At 45.7% G+C, this 17,311-nt stretch overlaps 1 protein-coding gene across 9 annotated transcripts; it reads right to left on the minus strand.

Moving 5' to 3' along the window:
• Positions 1-2,137: 2,137 nt before the first annotated feature.
• On the minus strand, positions 2,138-16,943 carry LOC109911178 (claudin domain-containing protein 1). Of its 9 annotated transcripts, XM_048620611.1 has the most exons (8): positions 16,781-16,938; positions 16,024-16,135; positions 14,489-14,563; positions 10,523-10,843; positions 9,231-9,332; positions 7,292-7,399; positions 6,322-6,459; positions 2,138-3,911 (listed from the first exon to the last, which is right to left on the minus strand). In XM_048620611.1, exons 4-8 carry the CDS (start codon positions 10,815-10,817, stop codon positions 3,688-3,690), a joined length of 867 nt encoding a protein of 288 aa, XP_048476568.1. In that variant the 5' UTR covers positions 10,818-10,843; positions 14,489-14,563; positions 16,024-16,135; positions 16,781-16,938; the 3' UTR covers positions 2,138-3,687. The 9 variants fall into 9 exon arrangements, with proteins under 9 accessions (XP_048476568.1, XP_048476570.1, XP_048476569.1 ...); XM_048620613.1 differs by lacking the exon at positions 14,489-14,563 and having other exon boundaries at positions 16,024-16,123; positions 16,781-16,936; XM_048620612.1 differs by lacking the exon at positions 14,489-14,563 and having other exon boundaries at positions 16,781-16,936.
• Positions 16,944-17,311: the final 368 nt, after the last annotated feature.

Here is a 17,311-nt window from a genome sequence, read left to right on the forward strand (position 1 = left end):
GTGTTGGGGACCGGGGAATTGGAAGTTCTGGAGGAGGTGGAGGGCGTGGGTGGTGTCACGGACGTAGGTAGGGAGTTCCTGGACCAAGGGAGAGAAAATAGAGTCCAGATAGGTGGAGATAAGTTCGGTGGAGCAGGAGCAGGCGGAGACAATGGGTCGACCAGGGCAGTCAGGTTTGTGGATTTTGGGAAGGAGATAGAAGCTGGTGGTGCGGGGTTGGGGAACGATGAGGTTGGAGGTGGAACTTCACTAGCTTCAAAATCTCCCCTCCCCCTACCGCATCCCAAAACCAGCCCAGCACGTCCCCACCTCCCTAACCTGTCCTTCCTCCCACCTATCCCCTCCTCTCACCTCAAGCCCCACCCCATCTCCTACCTACTAATCTCATCCCACCCCCTTGACCTGTCCGTTCTCCTTGGACTGACCTATCTCCTCCCTAACTCCCCACCTACACTCATTTTTACTGGCTCCATCCCCACCTCTTTGACCGGTCTGTCTCCTCTCCACCATCTTCTCCCCTATCTATCTTCTATCCACCTCCCCCTCTCTCCCTATTTATTTCAGAACCCCGTTCCCCTCCCCCATTTCTGAAGAAGGGTGTAGGCCCAAAACGTCAGCCTTCCTGCTCCTCTGATGCTGCTTGGCCTGCTGTGTTCACCCAGCTCTACACCCCGTTATCTCACTGCACAAGCACCAGATTTTTTTTATGTAGCATCAACCTTCTCTCCATTGGTCAGACCTGCCTTACAGTCACCAGGCCCTTCTTTCTGTTGGCCAGATATGCCTTCAGTCATTGGTCCTCAGTTGATCAGACCTTTCAACTATATGTGGATATTTCTTAAGGAATTCCTCCTCCTCCTCCTCGTCTTCAATTTCAAGGTCAAAAAAAAACACACTACACCAGGTCATAGTCTAACAGGTTGTTTGAAAACACTAACTTTTAAAGCCCTGCTCCTTCCTCAGGTGTAGCGTGGAAGAGAAGGTATACCAATACCGAACCTTTGACTTTGTTAACCTGTCCAACATCGGCACTTCCACATCTTCAATTTCAACTATATACCGTGATGCATTAGGAAAGGGGAAATTCACTGCATTCCTTGCACCAGCAGGCAGTCACTTCACTTAGCATGGGTCTTCTAATTCAGTCAGTGGTCAAGACAGGAGGGTTTAACTGCAAATGAGGTAGGCAACGGTGCCCAGAGGACAGGAGTGCAGTATTGTCAAATCCTGTAGGCAGCCAATTGAATGTTAAAGATGTTGTGCTTCTCTTGAGGTCATGGTGAGACTACACCTCCATTATAGGTTCAGTCTCCTTACTTGAGGGGGAATTTAAACGCATTACACCAGCTCGGAAGACATACCCAGTTGACACCTGGAATGAGCGAGTTGTCTTAGGAAGACAAGTTGGCAGACAGTTTGCTTCCCCTGGAGTTTAGAAAAGTATGGGATGATTTGATTAAAGTGCACAAGATCCTGAATGGTTTTGACCAGATGGACGTGGTGATCAAACTCTTATGATTCAGTCTAGAACAAGGGGGTACTGTTTCAAAATTAGTAAATCGCCCTTTTAGGACAGAGATGAGGCGAACCACTTTACCTGAGACTTGAAACACGTTGGAACTGTCTGACTGAGAAAACAGTGGAGAGTGGTCATTAAACATTTTTAATGTTTCACCCATATGCAGATATTTCTTAAGTACTTTCTTCCCCCCTTAGTTTTCAATTTCGGGACAAGTCACAAAAGTCAACGACTTCCATCCAAATGTAGGGAAAATCATTGCACCCGAGACATCTCCTATCTATTTTGGTATTATCGGTGTGTAAATCAATGTTCAGTTTCAGTGTTAAATCTAATAACAGATTCTTTGTGTAATTCACTTTCCTGTTACAACAGCAATGTATTCCTGCTCGCCATCATACATGCAGAAGAGATAGTAGGAACTGCTGATGCTGGAGTCTGAGATAACAAAGTGTAGAGCTGGATGAACACAGCAGGCCAGGCAGCATCAGAGGAGCATGAAAGCTGTTGTTTCGGGTCTGGACCCTTCTTCAGAAAAGTATTATAAAATATTAAAAAATATTATAAATGCAGAAGAAATGTTCACTGACACAAAATCACTTCATGGTCAGACTGCACTTGAGAAAAACCGCTATACAAACACCTGCTTTTATTTCAATAACTTATATATTGCAGGGCACAGGAGGACTATCATAAAAATACATTCACCAGTTATTAAATAATGACTTCTCACACAGATTATAACATACAAATGGATCTTGACAGCCAGGATCCACGGTGGATTGCATCAAATTCCCACCTCCTTTTGGAGCGAGAACACACTCCAGCTCTCCCCCCGATGCATATTCTCATAAGTGTCCAAGTGAACCCGTGATACTTTTACCTCCTGAATCCTTTTCAGTCATGATTTCATTCAGATCAGCTCTTGTTAGAGACGAGAAATATATTTTCAATTGGAACTACAAGTGGTTCCCAACTCTCAGAATTGGAAGGAGCCCAGGGTCGGACTTCGTTCTCGAAGACCTGGGAAATGACAGCATTTGATTCTCCGCATGATTAGATAGCTGGCCAGCAAATTACAACAGAGAAAGCTTTAGTCTTGGTATGGTTCAGAGTAGATCTCTCTCTCGCCTCTGAGGCAGATGGACGTATACTGGGGCCCCACTCGAGTCTCAATGCAGCACAGAGAGCACAACACTACAAGAGGGACAAGACTCTGAGATGCAGTACACTGTTGGAGGTTCATTATTAACGGAGTGCTGCACTGTCAGAGAATCAGTGCTGAAGGAGGACTGCAGGAGCTCTGCAATGACAGTCAGTATTGAGGAGATGCTCCTACTGCTGGAGAATCTCATTCCTAATGGAGTGTTGCACTGTCAGAGGATTACTGCTGAAGGAATACTGCATCATCGTATGGTCACTACAGCAGGAGCACTGCGCTGTCAGAGTCAGTACTGGGTAGCTGCTCCACTGCTGTGGGTCAGGCGGAGGGACTGCTCTCCTGCCAAAAGCTCAGTGCAGAGGGAAAGCCGCACTGTTAAGAGGGGCAATTCTGAGGGAGCACAGCATTTCTCGAAGGGCCACAATGCGACAGCCCTGCAATGTTTCTCAGAGGGAGACATCTAGGTGGGGGGTCAGGTGGATCATAAAGGAGGGCACATCTGCCCTCTCATGTGGGCAAAGTGAATAGAAAAGAGCCTATGGACAGTATTGAAGAACAGGAGAGGACAGCTGGCCCTGGGTCCACTCAGTCATCACCAAAGCACGATAATGATTTGCTCATTACCAGCCAGCTTCTTGTGACAGCTCCCAGTGCATGGTTTGAATCAGCGTTTACCTAGACTACAATAGTGGCTACATTTGAAATTGTGCACTTCATAGACTGTCAAGTGCTTCAGGACGTCCTGAGTTGGCATGGCGCTGGAAAACTGAGAATTCTTCAGGAATGGGGAGTGGACGGGATTTGAAGAGAGTTACCAACACGTGAGATCCTGAGTGACAGGGGAGCTACATCCCCGCAGAACACTATTATTCAAACATTCATGATTGAAATGCACGGAAGGGAAGAATTAGGAGCAAGATCCTTCTACGTCACTGCTATTTCCAAACGTGATTGATGTGCTTGTCGACAATTGGGCAGTGGCAGAGCGAGCAACGGAGAACGGCAGCTAAGCCACCCGGTAAGCCTTCATCCTGCTGTATTCTGTCCGGTCGGTGCGGGCAGCCCAGATAAAGAGGGCCGCAGCCATGAGCTGGAGAGGGGCAGAAACACAGGCCAGGCAAAAAGACCAGCCATACTCGCCATCTGGGCGTGGCTCCAAGTCCTGGATCTTAGCGTGGAGGAGCTCAATGTTGGCAGCGAAACAAGCCACGGTGCCCAGGGTACAGATTCCTGGCAAGGGGAAAGCGACAGAGGCAGGGTCAAAAAACAGGAGTGCCATCATTAAAATGTCACACAAAATCAAATGACTAATGCTCAGAAATTTCAGGAAAACTACAATGAGTTGCCAGTGTATTCCAAAACAGAATGAAAAGCTGAGAAAACGAGAGTTACCTATTTCAGTCGGAGGAACAGACATGCACAGAGTATTTCTTAAATGGTAAGACATTAGAAAGTGTTATTGTACGAAGAGGCCTAGGTGTCCTCGTCAAGAAATCACTGCATTCAGCTGCTGCCTGCGTTATGGGAGGCAATGGCCTGGAGGTGTTATCCCTAGCCTATTAATCCAAAGACCCAGGTAACATCCTGGGGACCAAGGTTCAAATGATGAAATCATTACCGATCATCAGGAAAATCCATCAGGTTCACTAATGCCCTGTACGGAAGGAAATCTGCCATCCTTCCCTGATCTGGCCTACATATGATTCCAGTTCCACAGCAATTAGGGATAGGCAATAAATACTGTTATGGCCAGTGAAATCCACACCTTGTGAACGAAGAAAAGAAAAAGCAAGCTATGAGAGATGCATGTAGAATGTTAGCCTTTATCACAGGAGTTGTTATATCTTGATTCTGGTGTAGGGGAGCTTGGTTAGTCTGTACCTAAAATACTGTGTGCAGTTTTGGTTTCCTTATCTCCAGAAAGTTATTATTGCCATAGAGGGAGCGCAACAAAGGTTCACCAGACTTGTTCGTGAAATAGATAGACTGGGCAAAATGGGCCTGTGTTATCGAGAACAATGAAGAGAGAAAGGTGAACATTACAATAGAGATAGACAGGGCAGATGCAGACAGCAATATCTAGTTGGGGACCTTGATTTAAAAACAAGGGAGTTGACATTTAGGATCAGGAGAAGGAGCTTTTCTCAAAATTCTCAAAATGTGAACTTTTGAAATTCTGTACCCCTGATTGTATTTAAAAGGAAATCTGTCACCCTTCCCTGATCTGGTCTACATGTGACTCAAGACCCACAGCATTTAGGGAGGGGTGATAAATACTGGCATGGCCAGCTACATCCACATCTCATGAACAGATAAAAGCAGCAAGATATTAGAGCGTTTCTCAAAAATTCTCAAAATGTGAACCTTTGGAATTTTGTATCCCGGGTACCTTTGATTGAGTTTAAAAGTAGAAAGGATATTATTAAATTGGAGAGGGTTCAAAAAAGATTGACCAGGATGTTGCCGGGACTGAAGGGTTTGTGTTCTAAGGATAGGCTGGGACTTGAAATAGAAATAGAAATAGAATCCCTACAGTGTGAAAACAGGCCCTTCGGCCCAACAAGTCCACACTGATTCTCAGAGTATCCCACCCAGACCTGTCCCCCTATAAACCACGTAATCTACACATCCCTGAACACTATAGGCAATTTAGCATGGCCAATTCACCTAGCCTACACATCTTTGGACTCTGGGAGGAAACCGGAGCACCTAGAGGAAACCCACGCAGACACGGGGAGAATGTGCAAACTCCACACAGACAGTCGCCCGAGGGTGGAATCGAACCCGGGTCCCTGTCACTGTGAGGCAGCAGTGCTAACTACTGAGCCACCGTGCCGCCCCACTCAAGTGTAGGAGACTGAGGAGTGACCTTATTGTGGTTTATAAAATCATGAGGGACATAGACAAGGTGAATAGCAAAGGTCTGTTCCCTCGGGTGGGGGTGGTTCAAAACTAGGGCATATTTTTACGGTAGGAGTACAGAGATTTAAAAGGGACCAGAAGGTCAACTTTTTCATACAGAAGGTATATGGAATGAACTGCCAGAGGAAGTGACAGGTGCGGTTAAATTTAAAAGACATTTGGATAGGCCCATAAGTAGGAAAGGTTTAGAGGGATAGGGGCCAGTTTAGCTTGGGAAACTTGGTCAGCATGGACAAGTTTGACCAAAGGGTCTGTTTCCACGTTATACAATTCTATGAGTGTGAAGTGTGATAGGAATATTGTGGGTAAAAGACATCAAGTGTTCAATCCATGAGTTATGATTGCATTAATTGCAAAAACAGGTTCGACAGGCTGAATGGCCTACTCCCATTCCCATATTCCAACAGAAGCTGACCCTTATCAGAAGTCACACGTGACTACTTTGACCTCCAACAGGTCTAATCCCTCCACAAAATTTCCATTCCTGCATCGGAAATACCTTAAATAAACAAATTTAAATTTTGACTCCATGACATCCAGAGGCTCTGGGTTCAATTCCAACCCGGAATCCATCATTTAAATTCGGGCGATACCCCCGTAAAGGAACGTCACACTGTAGGAGCGGTTGCCAGGTGATGAAGTATTGCACTGATGGAGTGGGGCGCACAGGGAGAGAGGACAAGCTAGGGGAGAAACCGATGCTGCCTTCAAACATTACCTGCGAGGAGGTGCAGCACTCCAGTGCCAATGGCAGGGTACAGGGTGCGACAGGAACAAACACACAGTCCAATGAGTGCCCCAAAACACATGAACCCCAAACTGACAAATGGGAGTAGGATCTGACAGCGACTCAAATCTGTAAATGCAGAGAGAGAAGGATTTGTTGAATGATGTCCCCAACGAACAGTATATTGGGCAAAGTGGGGCTTCATTGCAGGATCCATTTGATTAACATTGGATTACTCAATGAATCTTCCCAAAGGAATAAGAATTCAGTTTCTGAGAGAATAGGAGATGGGAATACATGAAAGTGAACTCTGTTGTAATTAACTTCTTACCCTGGAAAAATGGCTCATTGCTACTAACACTGCAGCCATTTTGCTTGGGTTGTGATTAGACAGACTGAGGGATACCGCGTAACAGCTATGAATGGACTCCTCCTGTTCCTGTATAACAGGTTCAATGGTGTGAATGGCCTCCCTATTCCTGTACATGCTTGATCGTGTGACTCATCTCCTCCTGTTCCTGTTCAACAAATATGTTGGTGAGTATGGCTTCCTCCTGTTCCTATTTAACAGGCTCGATAGGTTTAATGATACCCAAACCCTAATGCAGAATGAATGGCCTCCCCTGCCCCCATTCCTGTGAAACAAGCTTGAGAGGCTGAATGGCCTTTTACTGGTGCCACACAACACGATCAAGAGGCTAAATGGCAACCTCACAAACTTATATAACCGAATCAAGGGGGTGAACGGCCTGGGTAACTGAGCAGAGGGACTCAATGGCCTTCTCCTATTCCTGAACAATAGACTGAGTAGCTGGGTGGAATGCATAGAGCCACTGCACTATGGGTGGCACAGCATAGGTTATAGTTTCTCCAAGATACATCTGGAAATCAGGAGAGGTTGACAGGGTAAGTGCACGAGGAAAACAGGCCTCACCAGCAGGAAGAGGGGAATCTAACTCACAGGTTCTGACGTAATCCACTCCACTGTTGTGGTTTCCAATCTGTTTGAACTTGGGTGTAAACTGATCCTTTAACGAGAAGCTGACACACACACTGCCCTGGTTCACTTCTGTAACAAAAATTAAAAAAAAAGAGTCAGGGAGGATTCACATCAAATCTAAAAGCTAGACTCTTAGGAAATGGAATTGGGGTGGGGTCTGTCAGTGAGAAAGTGGGGCAAAAGTGTCCAGGGAGAACTTTATACTTGGAATGATGGAAGAAGAGTGCAATGTACTGGGAAGGGCAAACAATGCAAGGCAGGACACATTGATTCTGAGAGCAGATATGTCAATAGACGCAAATTAAACACAGCCAAGGTTGTTTTAAGCAGCAAATACCACCAGTATGTGATAACAACATTACAGAAAAGAATAAAAAAGGCAAACACATCTTACTAAAATTGACATAAGATCTTACAAGCTAGCTTCCAGAACTCACATGACGAGTTTCATTGACTCACTGCAGAAATCAGGCACGCCAATGTATTAGCTCAGCAGCAATCACAAAGGGGGATATATAGAATTCAACTGGCACTTGAATAAATCAGTAAGTCTTCCCAAATGAGAATTCAGTTTCTGAGAGAACAGGAGACAGCATAGACAGTTCTAATTCTAACTTCTTGGCCTGGAAAATGGCTCATTGTAATTAGCATCGCAATCACTTTGCATGGATTACAATTGGACAGACTGGCGGGTGCCATTTTCTGCACAAGTCAAGGGTACCACGATGGACAACTGGCTGTCAACACATAGCTGGTGAAAGGCAAACCAGCCAAAAGGCTGATGCACTTCAAGAAGACTGGCTCCCATTCTTCTATACTCCAATGATTACAGGCCCAATCTACTAAATTCTTCCTAATTAAGTCAGTCCCTCCATACTCAGGATCAGCCGAGCAAACCATTTCAGGCCCATCTCAAACGCCAGTAAATCTTTCCTTAAAAAAGGGGCCCAAAATTATTCAGTTTTCCAGCTGTGGTCTGACAAGTGCCTTTTTGAATTAAAAGGCCAACATTCCATTTGCCTTCCCTATTACCCACTGAACTTGGATGTTAGTTTTATTGTGTTTCATGGAGGCAGAAATAATTGTTTAAAGAATAAGCTTGCTCAGAACAAACAAGTGGCAAAACAGTTGTTAACCAAGACACTATACTTATTTCAGCTACATCCCATCTTAAAACTAATACAGACTCATTTTCACACAATCACAGGACAAGGTGACATCACTCTGCAGAGTATTAGAGGTTTGAAAAAAAAACTACGACGGGGGAAACAGAACACCTCCATGTATCAAGAGATCTGTGGATCAAGAGAAATAGTACTTTTGCAATATTCAAGAAGCATCTGGATGAACGCTTAGAATGCTGGGCATAGTAGGTTTTGGACCAAGTGCAGGTAAGTGGGATGAGTGTAGTTTGGTGTATCTTCATCAACATAGACATGATGGGCCAAGTAGGTAAGGGGATCCGGAGGACCAGAGTGCAGCATTGTCAGACTCTGAAGGTGCCCAATAGGAATTGAACATTAAATATGATGTGTTTCTTTTGAGGTATTGGTGAGACTACACCTCAAATACTCTGCCATTTTAGTCTTACTTCAGAAAGGATTTAAATGCATTAGAGCAAGAACAGGAATCGCTGGAAAATCCCAGCGGGTCTGGCAGCATCTGTGGAGAGAAATTAAAGTTAACACTACAGATCCAATGACCCTTTTTCAGAACTGCACATTGAATGAGCCAGAGAATGAAGCAGAACTGGGGAGCGGCACAACTATGTGCCAGCAATAAGCGGTGCCATTGGAGAGAGAGATCAAGAGTGTGCACGTGACAACATGTGGCACTCAGTATGGATTTCAGGATGCAGCAAGAACAGTTGTCTAAGGAACGTTGAATATCATGGAGGTACCTGTGATCCTGGGTGGATTCAAAGCACGAAGGATGGAACTTGAATTGGATTCCACGTGGAGTGAGTCTGAGCCGGAGGCAGTCACTGAGGAACGTGAAGTAGCTGTGGAAACGAGTTTTAGCAAATACCTTATCAAACATAAGGAGCGACAGGTGCACAAGAAAGAATTTTGGAACAGAAATCCTGTCAGAGAGAGGAGCAGAACTTCTTCAAGGTGGGCATTCCTGGAAGAAATGTGGCTACGAGTTAAACACCAAATAAAATCAGAAAGAACTGCGGATGCTGGAAATCAAAAACAGAAATTGCTGGAAAAGCTCAGCAGGTCTGGTGGCATCTGTGGACAGAAACAGGTTAACGTTTCAGGTTCTGTGACCCTTCTTCAGAAATAACGCATTAGAGGAAGTTCAGTGGAGATTTACTTGTCTGACATCTGCAGTGAACGGGTTGTCTTAAGAGGAAATGTATGGGGTGATTTGATTAAAATGCATAAGATCCTGAATGGTTTTGACAAGATGGAGATGCAGAAGATGCTTCCTTTGGTGGTTCAGTCCAGAGCTGGGGGCTGGGGTGGAGCACTGTTTCAAAATTAGTAATTGTCCTTTTAGGACAGAGATGAGGAGAATCAATTTTCCTGAGACTTGAGACACTTAGAATTCTCTGCCTCAAAAAGCAGTGGACGCAGGGTCATTAAATGTTTTAAAAATCCATCCACTTCTATCTTGGTTAGACAGTGAAAACAAAGGTTATTAGGGAGGGAGAAAATAGATGGGAATGTGAAACTTGAAACATAAACAGATCAGTTGTGGTCTTATTGAATGGCGAAGTAGGTTCAAGAGGAGATCTCATGAAACCTATAAACATCTAACAGGACCAGTAAGAATAAACACTAGAAGGTGGACCCCGATGACTTGGGGGAGACCACAGCCGGGGATCACAGTCTTAAAGATATGGGGTAGGCAATTTAGGATTGAGATGAGTGGAGTTTGCATGTTCTCCCCATGTCTGCGTGAATTTCTACTGGGTGCTCCAGTTGTGGCATACATTTGGAAGAGTATTGCTGTGGAACTCTTCCAACATTGACTCTTAACTAAATGAAGCCTGGTATCAGGTCTAAGATGGGCAACAAACCTTGCTTCTGATGACCAGGATGGCAGAAGGGAAGAGGAGAGTTTCAGGAGAGCCTTAGATAAGGTACATGCTGTGGGGTCGCAGGGCACTGTAGAAGGAGAAAGGGTAAGGGATTCCAACATGGAAATGAGCAGACAGAGACAGCTCTCAGAATGCATACGAACCTTCTGGTGGTGGTTTGAACCAGAAGCCTTCCTTGAGCTTGCTGATACATCGCCTCCACAGTCCGATGGTGCCATTGTACGTGAAGAGCGCCCGGGAGTACATGTACTCATCGGTGTCCTCGCGCTCAAATTCCTCATTGCTCAGCGTCTCGGTACTGTTCATCCCGAAAAGGCTGGGCTGGCTCCGGTACTCATACCAGTGGTCAGTACCAATGGCAGCAGCAATGTACACTGCAGAGATCAGGGCCAGGACACTGCCAATCACCAGCGCCGTGGCAAAACGGTTGTCCACCATCGCACCAACGGGTCAGCATGTGCCAACTGTGGGAACAAGAGTACAAAGCTAAGCATTGAGGGAGAGGGGAATGGTAGAAAAAGAGAGAGATCTTGGGGCAAAGGCAGGAAGCAAGCATGGATACCAGGTAGACAGTTAGCGTGTGAACGATGTCAGAGATTGCAAGGACAAACGACAGCAAGAGAGGGAAAGTGTAAGTCAGCAGGATCAACAATTAGCTCACAGAGGACAGAATAAGAGAGCAAGCAGGCGCAAGTCAGAGAGAACAAAACGTGAGCGAACTGTATAGATATTGAATGAGTGACGGAGCAAGGTTAACAAACACAGGGTAGGCATGTGACCAAATGCAGCTAGCAGTCAAGAGGCCCTTACAATGGCACAGTCATTACATCACTGTTCTAGCCTCTTCCCAACCACCTTTCCCATTCTGTCTCAGATATCCTGGATGAGAAAGCTGCAACTCTTCCCATCAACACTTAAGACAATTCCTGGTCCCTGGCTCCTGCTCAGTCCGCAGCCACAAGCCTTTCTGAATAAGTTGTAGGGTAAGCCACTTACAGTCAGAGACATACAGCGCAGAAAGAGACCCTTAAGTCCAATTTGTCCATGCCGACCAGGTTTCTGAAACTGAATTAGTCCCATTTACCTGCGTTTGGCCCATATCCCTCTAAACCTTTCCTATCCATGTACATGTCCAACAGTCTTCTAAATGTTGTAATTGTGCTCACCTCTATCACTTCCTCTGGCAGCTCGTTCCATATACGCACCACCCTGTGTGAAAATGTTGCCCCTAAGGTCCCTTTTAAATCTTTGCCCTCTCACCTGAAACCTATGCCCTCCAGTTTTGGACTCCCCTACTCTGGCAAAAAGACCTTGGCTATTCACCTTATCTATGCCTCTCATGATTTTATAAACTTCCATAAAGTCACCCCTCAGCCTCCTACACTCCAAGGAAAAAAACTGCAGCCTATCCAGCCTCTTCATACAACTCAAACCTTCCAGTCTCTGTTGTAAATCTTCTCTGTACCCTTTCCATTCAATAACATCCTTCCTAATCTCCTTGTTTTTGACAAGATACTCCGTTGCCCTCTCTCGAGCTTCCTTCTCCAATTTCCCCTCACTTAACTCACTACCAACCCCTTATCCTGAAGCAGAGACAGCGGCTATCCCGTCCCAGTTGAAGTGCTTTGGATGCAAGGAGAAGCCAGAAACAGGCAGATGAGAAAAGGCAAAGCTTGCAAATGCTATACCCAAGATAGCAAGTAGACACAAGCAGAGACTTGAGCAGCTTTTTCTGCAACACTATCCATGATGTATTGATGTTCCCAAGCATTTCAGAGTCTATGAAGTATGTTAGTTCAAAAATTCTGCACTTCTCCATGGTAACAAGAAATCTCAACTTGATATCACATCTCATTTGAAGAGACTCCAACCAGATTTTTTTCTGCCTTCACTACTTTCTCAACCATAACATCACCCAACTTTGTCACTATCTGAACTCATCTGTTGCCTTCCACACCACTTGCCAAAGTATGCCAGCTGCCTTTCCCTACACAAAGTCATCCAAATTCAGCCATTTATGTCTTTTCTTGCAAGTCTCGCTCCCCTACCATGTCTCTCCCCACGAATACACAGCAGCACCACATCAAGCATCATGAAGACTTTAAAATTTTCAACCGTGTTTAAAATACAGCACAGTGACTCAGTGGTTAGCAGTGCTGCCTCACAGCACCAGGGACCCAGGTTCGATTCCAGCCTTGGGTGACTGACTGTGCGGAGTTTGCATTTTCCCCACGTCTGCATTGATTTATGCTGGGTCCTCAGGTTTCTTGCCACAGTCCAAAAATGTGCAGGCTAAAGTGGATTGGCCATGGGAATGCAGGGTGAGAGGGACAGGACGGGTGGGATGCTCTTCACAGGGTGATGTGGACTCAAGGGGCCAAATGGCCTGCTTCCACACTGTAGGGATTCTATGATTTGTACCAGCCGTCAGGATCTCTGCGGTCTTCCATTGCTGACATTTTGTGCATCCCGAATTTTAATTGCAACATGGCCAGCCATTCCATGCCTCTGGAATTCGCTCCCTTGATCTCTTGACCTTGCTTTCCTCCTCTAAAGCTCATTTCCCCTCCCTTTTTCAGCAAGCTTTCAGCCATCTGATCCAATATTTCTGCACAAAACTTGGTGTCATGCTATGACCTGTAATGCTCCTATGAAATGCATTGGCATAGAACAATACAGCACAGTACAGGCCCACGATGTTGTGCCGACCTATTATCCTACTAAAACCAATCTACCCTGCATACCCTACATTTTACTATCCTCCACGTGCCTATCCAAGAGTCGCTTAAAAGTCTCTAAAGCATCTGACTCCATTACGACTGCCGGCAGCGCAATCCACGCACCCACCACTCTCTGTGTGAAGAGCCTACTTCTGACATCTCCCCTATACCTTCCTCCGATCACCTTAAAATTATGCCCCCTCATAACAGTTATTTCCGCCCTGGGAACAAGTCTCTGTCTATCCACTCTATCTATGCCTCTCATCACCTTGTAAACCTCTATCAAGTCACCTCTCATCCTTCTTCATTCCAATGAAAAAAGCCCTAGCTCCCTCAACCTTTCCTCATAAGGCCTGCCCTCCAGTTCAGTCAGCATCCTGGCAAATCTCCTTTGCACCCTCTCTAAAGTTTCCACATCTTTCCTATACTGAGGTGACCAGAACTGAACACAATATTCCAAGTGTGGTCTAACCAGAGTTTTATAAGAGTTTTATAGAATGTTTTCATTAAAAATATTCCAAGATACTTGTTTCCACCACCATTTAGGAATGGAGTTACAAGGAATAGAAACATAGAAGAAAGGAGCAGGAGACGACCATTCGGCCCTTCGAGCCTGCTCCGCTATTTGTCATGACTCAATAGCTTAATCCTGCTTCCTCACCAGAGCCTTTGATTCCATTCGCTCCAAGCGCTATAGCTAGCCGCCTCGTGAATACATTCAACGTTTTGGCATCAACTACTTTCCGTGATAATAAATTCCACAGACTCACCACTCTTTGGGTGAAGAAATGTCTCCTCATCTCAGTCCTAAATGGTCTACCCCGAATCCTCAGACTCTGACCCCTCCTTCAGGTCACACCCACCATCAGGAATATCCTCCCTGCATCGACACGGTCTAGTCCTGTTAGGATTTTATAAGTCTCTCTGAGAACCCTCACCCCCATTCATCTGAACTCCAGCGAAAACAATTCTAACCTCGTCAATCCTTCAGTCAGACCCACCAACCCTGGAATCAGCCTGGTAAACCTTCGCTGCACTCCCTCAAGAGCAAGGGCATTCTTCCTCAGAAAAGGAGACCAAAACTGCACACAATATTCTAGGTGTGGCCTCACCAAAGCCCTGCATAACTGCAACAACACATCCCTGCTCCTGGACTCTCAACCTCTCGCAATGAAGGCCAACATACCATTTGCCTTCTTTACCGCCTGTTGCAACTACATGCTTACCTTCAGTGACTGGTGCACAAGGACGCCCAGGTCCCGCTGCACACTCCCCTGTCCCAATTTACAGCCATTCAGGTAGTAATCTGCCTTCTTGTTTTTGCTTCCAAAGTTAAGAACTCACATTTATCCAAATTATATTACATCTGTCATTGATTTGGCCACTCACCCAACCTATCCAGATCATGCCGAAAGATCTCTGCATCCTCGTCCCAGTTCACCCTCCCAGCCAACTTGGCATCATCTGCAAATTTGAGATGTTACATTTTTTTCCATCATCGAAATCATTAATATATATTGTGAATAGCTGGGTCCCAGCACCAAACCCTGTGGCACCTCACTAGTTACTGCCTGCCGATTTGAAAAGGACCCATTAGTTCCTACTCTTTCTTTCCTCTCTGCCGACCAGTTTTCTATCCATCTCAATACACTGCCCTCATCCCATGCGCTTTAATCTTGCACAATAATCTTTAATGCGGGACTTTGTCAAATGCTTTCTGGAAGTCCAAATATGCCACATCAACTGGCTCCCTCTTGTCAACTCTATTAGTTATATCTTCATTGAATTCCCCTTCATAAATCCATGCTGACTCCATCTGATCCTGCCACTGCTTTCTAAATGCTCCACTATAAAGTCCTTGATAATGGATTCGAGAATTTTCCCCACAACGATGTTAGGCTTACCGGTCTATAATTCCCTGCTTTCTCTCTACCTCCCTTTTTGAATATTGGAGTGACATTAGCTACCCTCCAATCCGCAGCGATTGTCCAGAATCTATAAAATCCTGGAAGATGACACCAAGTTCTCCACTATTTCTCGAGCCACTTCCTTAAGTACTCTGGGATGTAGATTACCAAGCCCTGGGGATTTATCCACCATTCAATCCCATCAATTTTCCCAGCACCATTTCTCTACTAATATTGATCACCCTCAATTCTTCCATCTTACTAATTCTTGCATTCTCCAACATTTCTGATATCTGATTTGTGTTCTCTTTTGTGAGGACAGAACCAAAGTATGTATTCAGTTACTCAGTCATTTCTTTGTCCCCATTATACATTCCCCCATTTCTAAAAAGGGGGGACCTACATTTGTCTTCACGTACATATAGAAACTCTTAGTGCCACGTCTTTATCTTCCCTACAAGCTTACTTTCATACTGTTTTCTCCCCCCCTCTCAATCAATCCCTTGGTCCTTCTCTGTTGAATTCTAAACTGTTCCCAAATCCTCAGACATATTATTTTTCTGGTCAATCTGTATGCTTCTTCCTTATATCGGATACTATCTCCAGTTTCCTTTGTAAGGTATGGATTGCCCCTCTTAACCATATTGTTTTATTGCCAGACAAGAATAAACACTTGCTGCAGTTCCCCCATGCTTTCCTTGAATGTTTACCATTGCCTATCCATGTCATCCCTTTAAGTAACTCTCCCCAGTCTATCAAGGCCAACTCATGTCTCATATCTCCATAATTTCATTTATTAAGATTCAGCACCACTGTTTTCCTTAGACAATCTCTTGACCTGTATAAATTAGCAAGCTCTTAAATTTTTAAGAGCCTAGTTCAAGATACTGCGAGAAAAGGAAACATCCTGCCAACAGTCATCCTGTCAAGAACCCCAGGATCTTATATGTTTCAAAGAAGTCACCTCTGACTTGTCTAACCTTCAGCAAATATAAGCCAGTCCTGTCCTCTACCTACCTATTACAGGTATTAGTCTAGGAACTCTTCTCTGAACTGCTTCCAGTGCATTTATATCCTTCTTGAAAGAAGTTTTCCTGCATTCCGATAGCTAGCAGAGCTGAAAAAAAAACTGAAACATCCAGTAAAGCTGTGAAAATCTCCACATAAATCCAAATCCACATCTCAAGAACAGACACTGGGCCCAAAACGTTAACTCTGCTTTCCCTTCACAGATGTTGCCAGACCTGCTGAGTCTTGCAAGCAATTTCTGTCTTTGTTTCAGATTTCCAGCATCCGAAGTTCTTTGTTTTGTTTTCTCTCTGTGTGCACACATGAGCATGCTAACTGAAAATCTACAGTCGTGGCTGTGGACGACTGTTTTGCTGAACAACTGCATTTGAGACAGTCACAATATTTCAAGCATCGATTCTCAGATTGAAAGGCGATGGTGCCAATGTCTCAAAACGCTAACTGAGGGGAATTCCACAGTTCTTTGGATTTTGTTTTGGTCAACTCCTTTTATGTTTGGGAAGGTTAGCAGGGAGGAAAGAAAAAAAAAACAAACCACCTATTCTCACTCTTTGATGGTCAAGTATCTACCCTTAAATATCCACCATGGGGCTTCCCTGATAATGAAGAGACCTCCCTGTTCAACAATGTCCAGTGCCCCTGACCTCCGCCACACCGGGATCGTGCAAGCTGACTTCCGTCAGCCTCCCTCCCTGCCTCAGGCGGTCCACTGACACCCCACTAAGCCACCATCTCACATTCTCACCTGCCCGACGTCCGCACCTTCAAACACCAGCCTTCACATCCACTTCCGGCTGTCCCGTAACATCCGGTGACGTTTCGTAACAACGTCTCAAACGTGGCCCCGCCCCTTTCCAACGTCCCCCGTCGGACTCATCAGTGGTCGGCGTCCGTCCATTGCTCTGCTCCTTTCTGCGGCCGCTGCGCGTCAGCTCCAGCCGCACTGAGCCCCGACCCCTCGATCCTAGCCGCGCCCTTCCCACCCATCGGTCTGTCAGCCCCCACCGTCTCCGTTTCGCGTTTTCAATCCTAGCCCCGCCCCATCCCCCTCAGCCCCGCCCCCTCACACTTTGCCCACCCCCGTTCCTCCGTCCCCGCCCCTTCGCGCCCCCTTTTCTCCCACCCTGCCGAGCTGCTTCACTCAGCCGCATCCCCAGCCCTACCCCTTAAGACTTGGCCCTCGATCTTAGCCCCGCCTGCCCAAACTGAGCCGCGCCTCCTCGCCCTCATCCGCAGATATGAGCCCCGCCCCCTCGCTCGCGCTGCCGCCCCTGTT

The sequence above is a fragment of the Rhincodon typus genome, chromosome 47 (assembly GCF_021869965.1).
Source record: "Rhincodon typus isolate 14 chromosome 47, sRhiTyp1.1, whole genome shotgun sequence".
NCBI classification, from domain to species: domain Eukaryota; kingdom Metazoa; phylum Chordata; class Chondrichthyes; order Orectolobiformes; family Rhincodontidae; genus Rhincodon; species Rhincodon typus.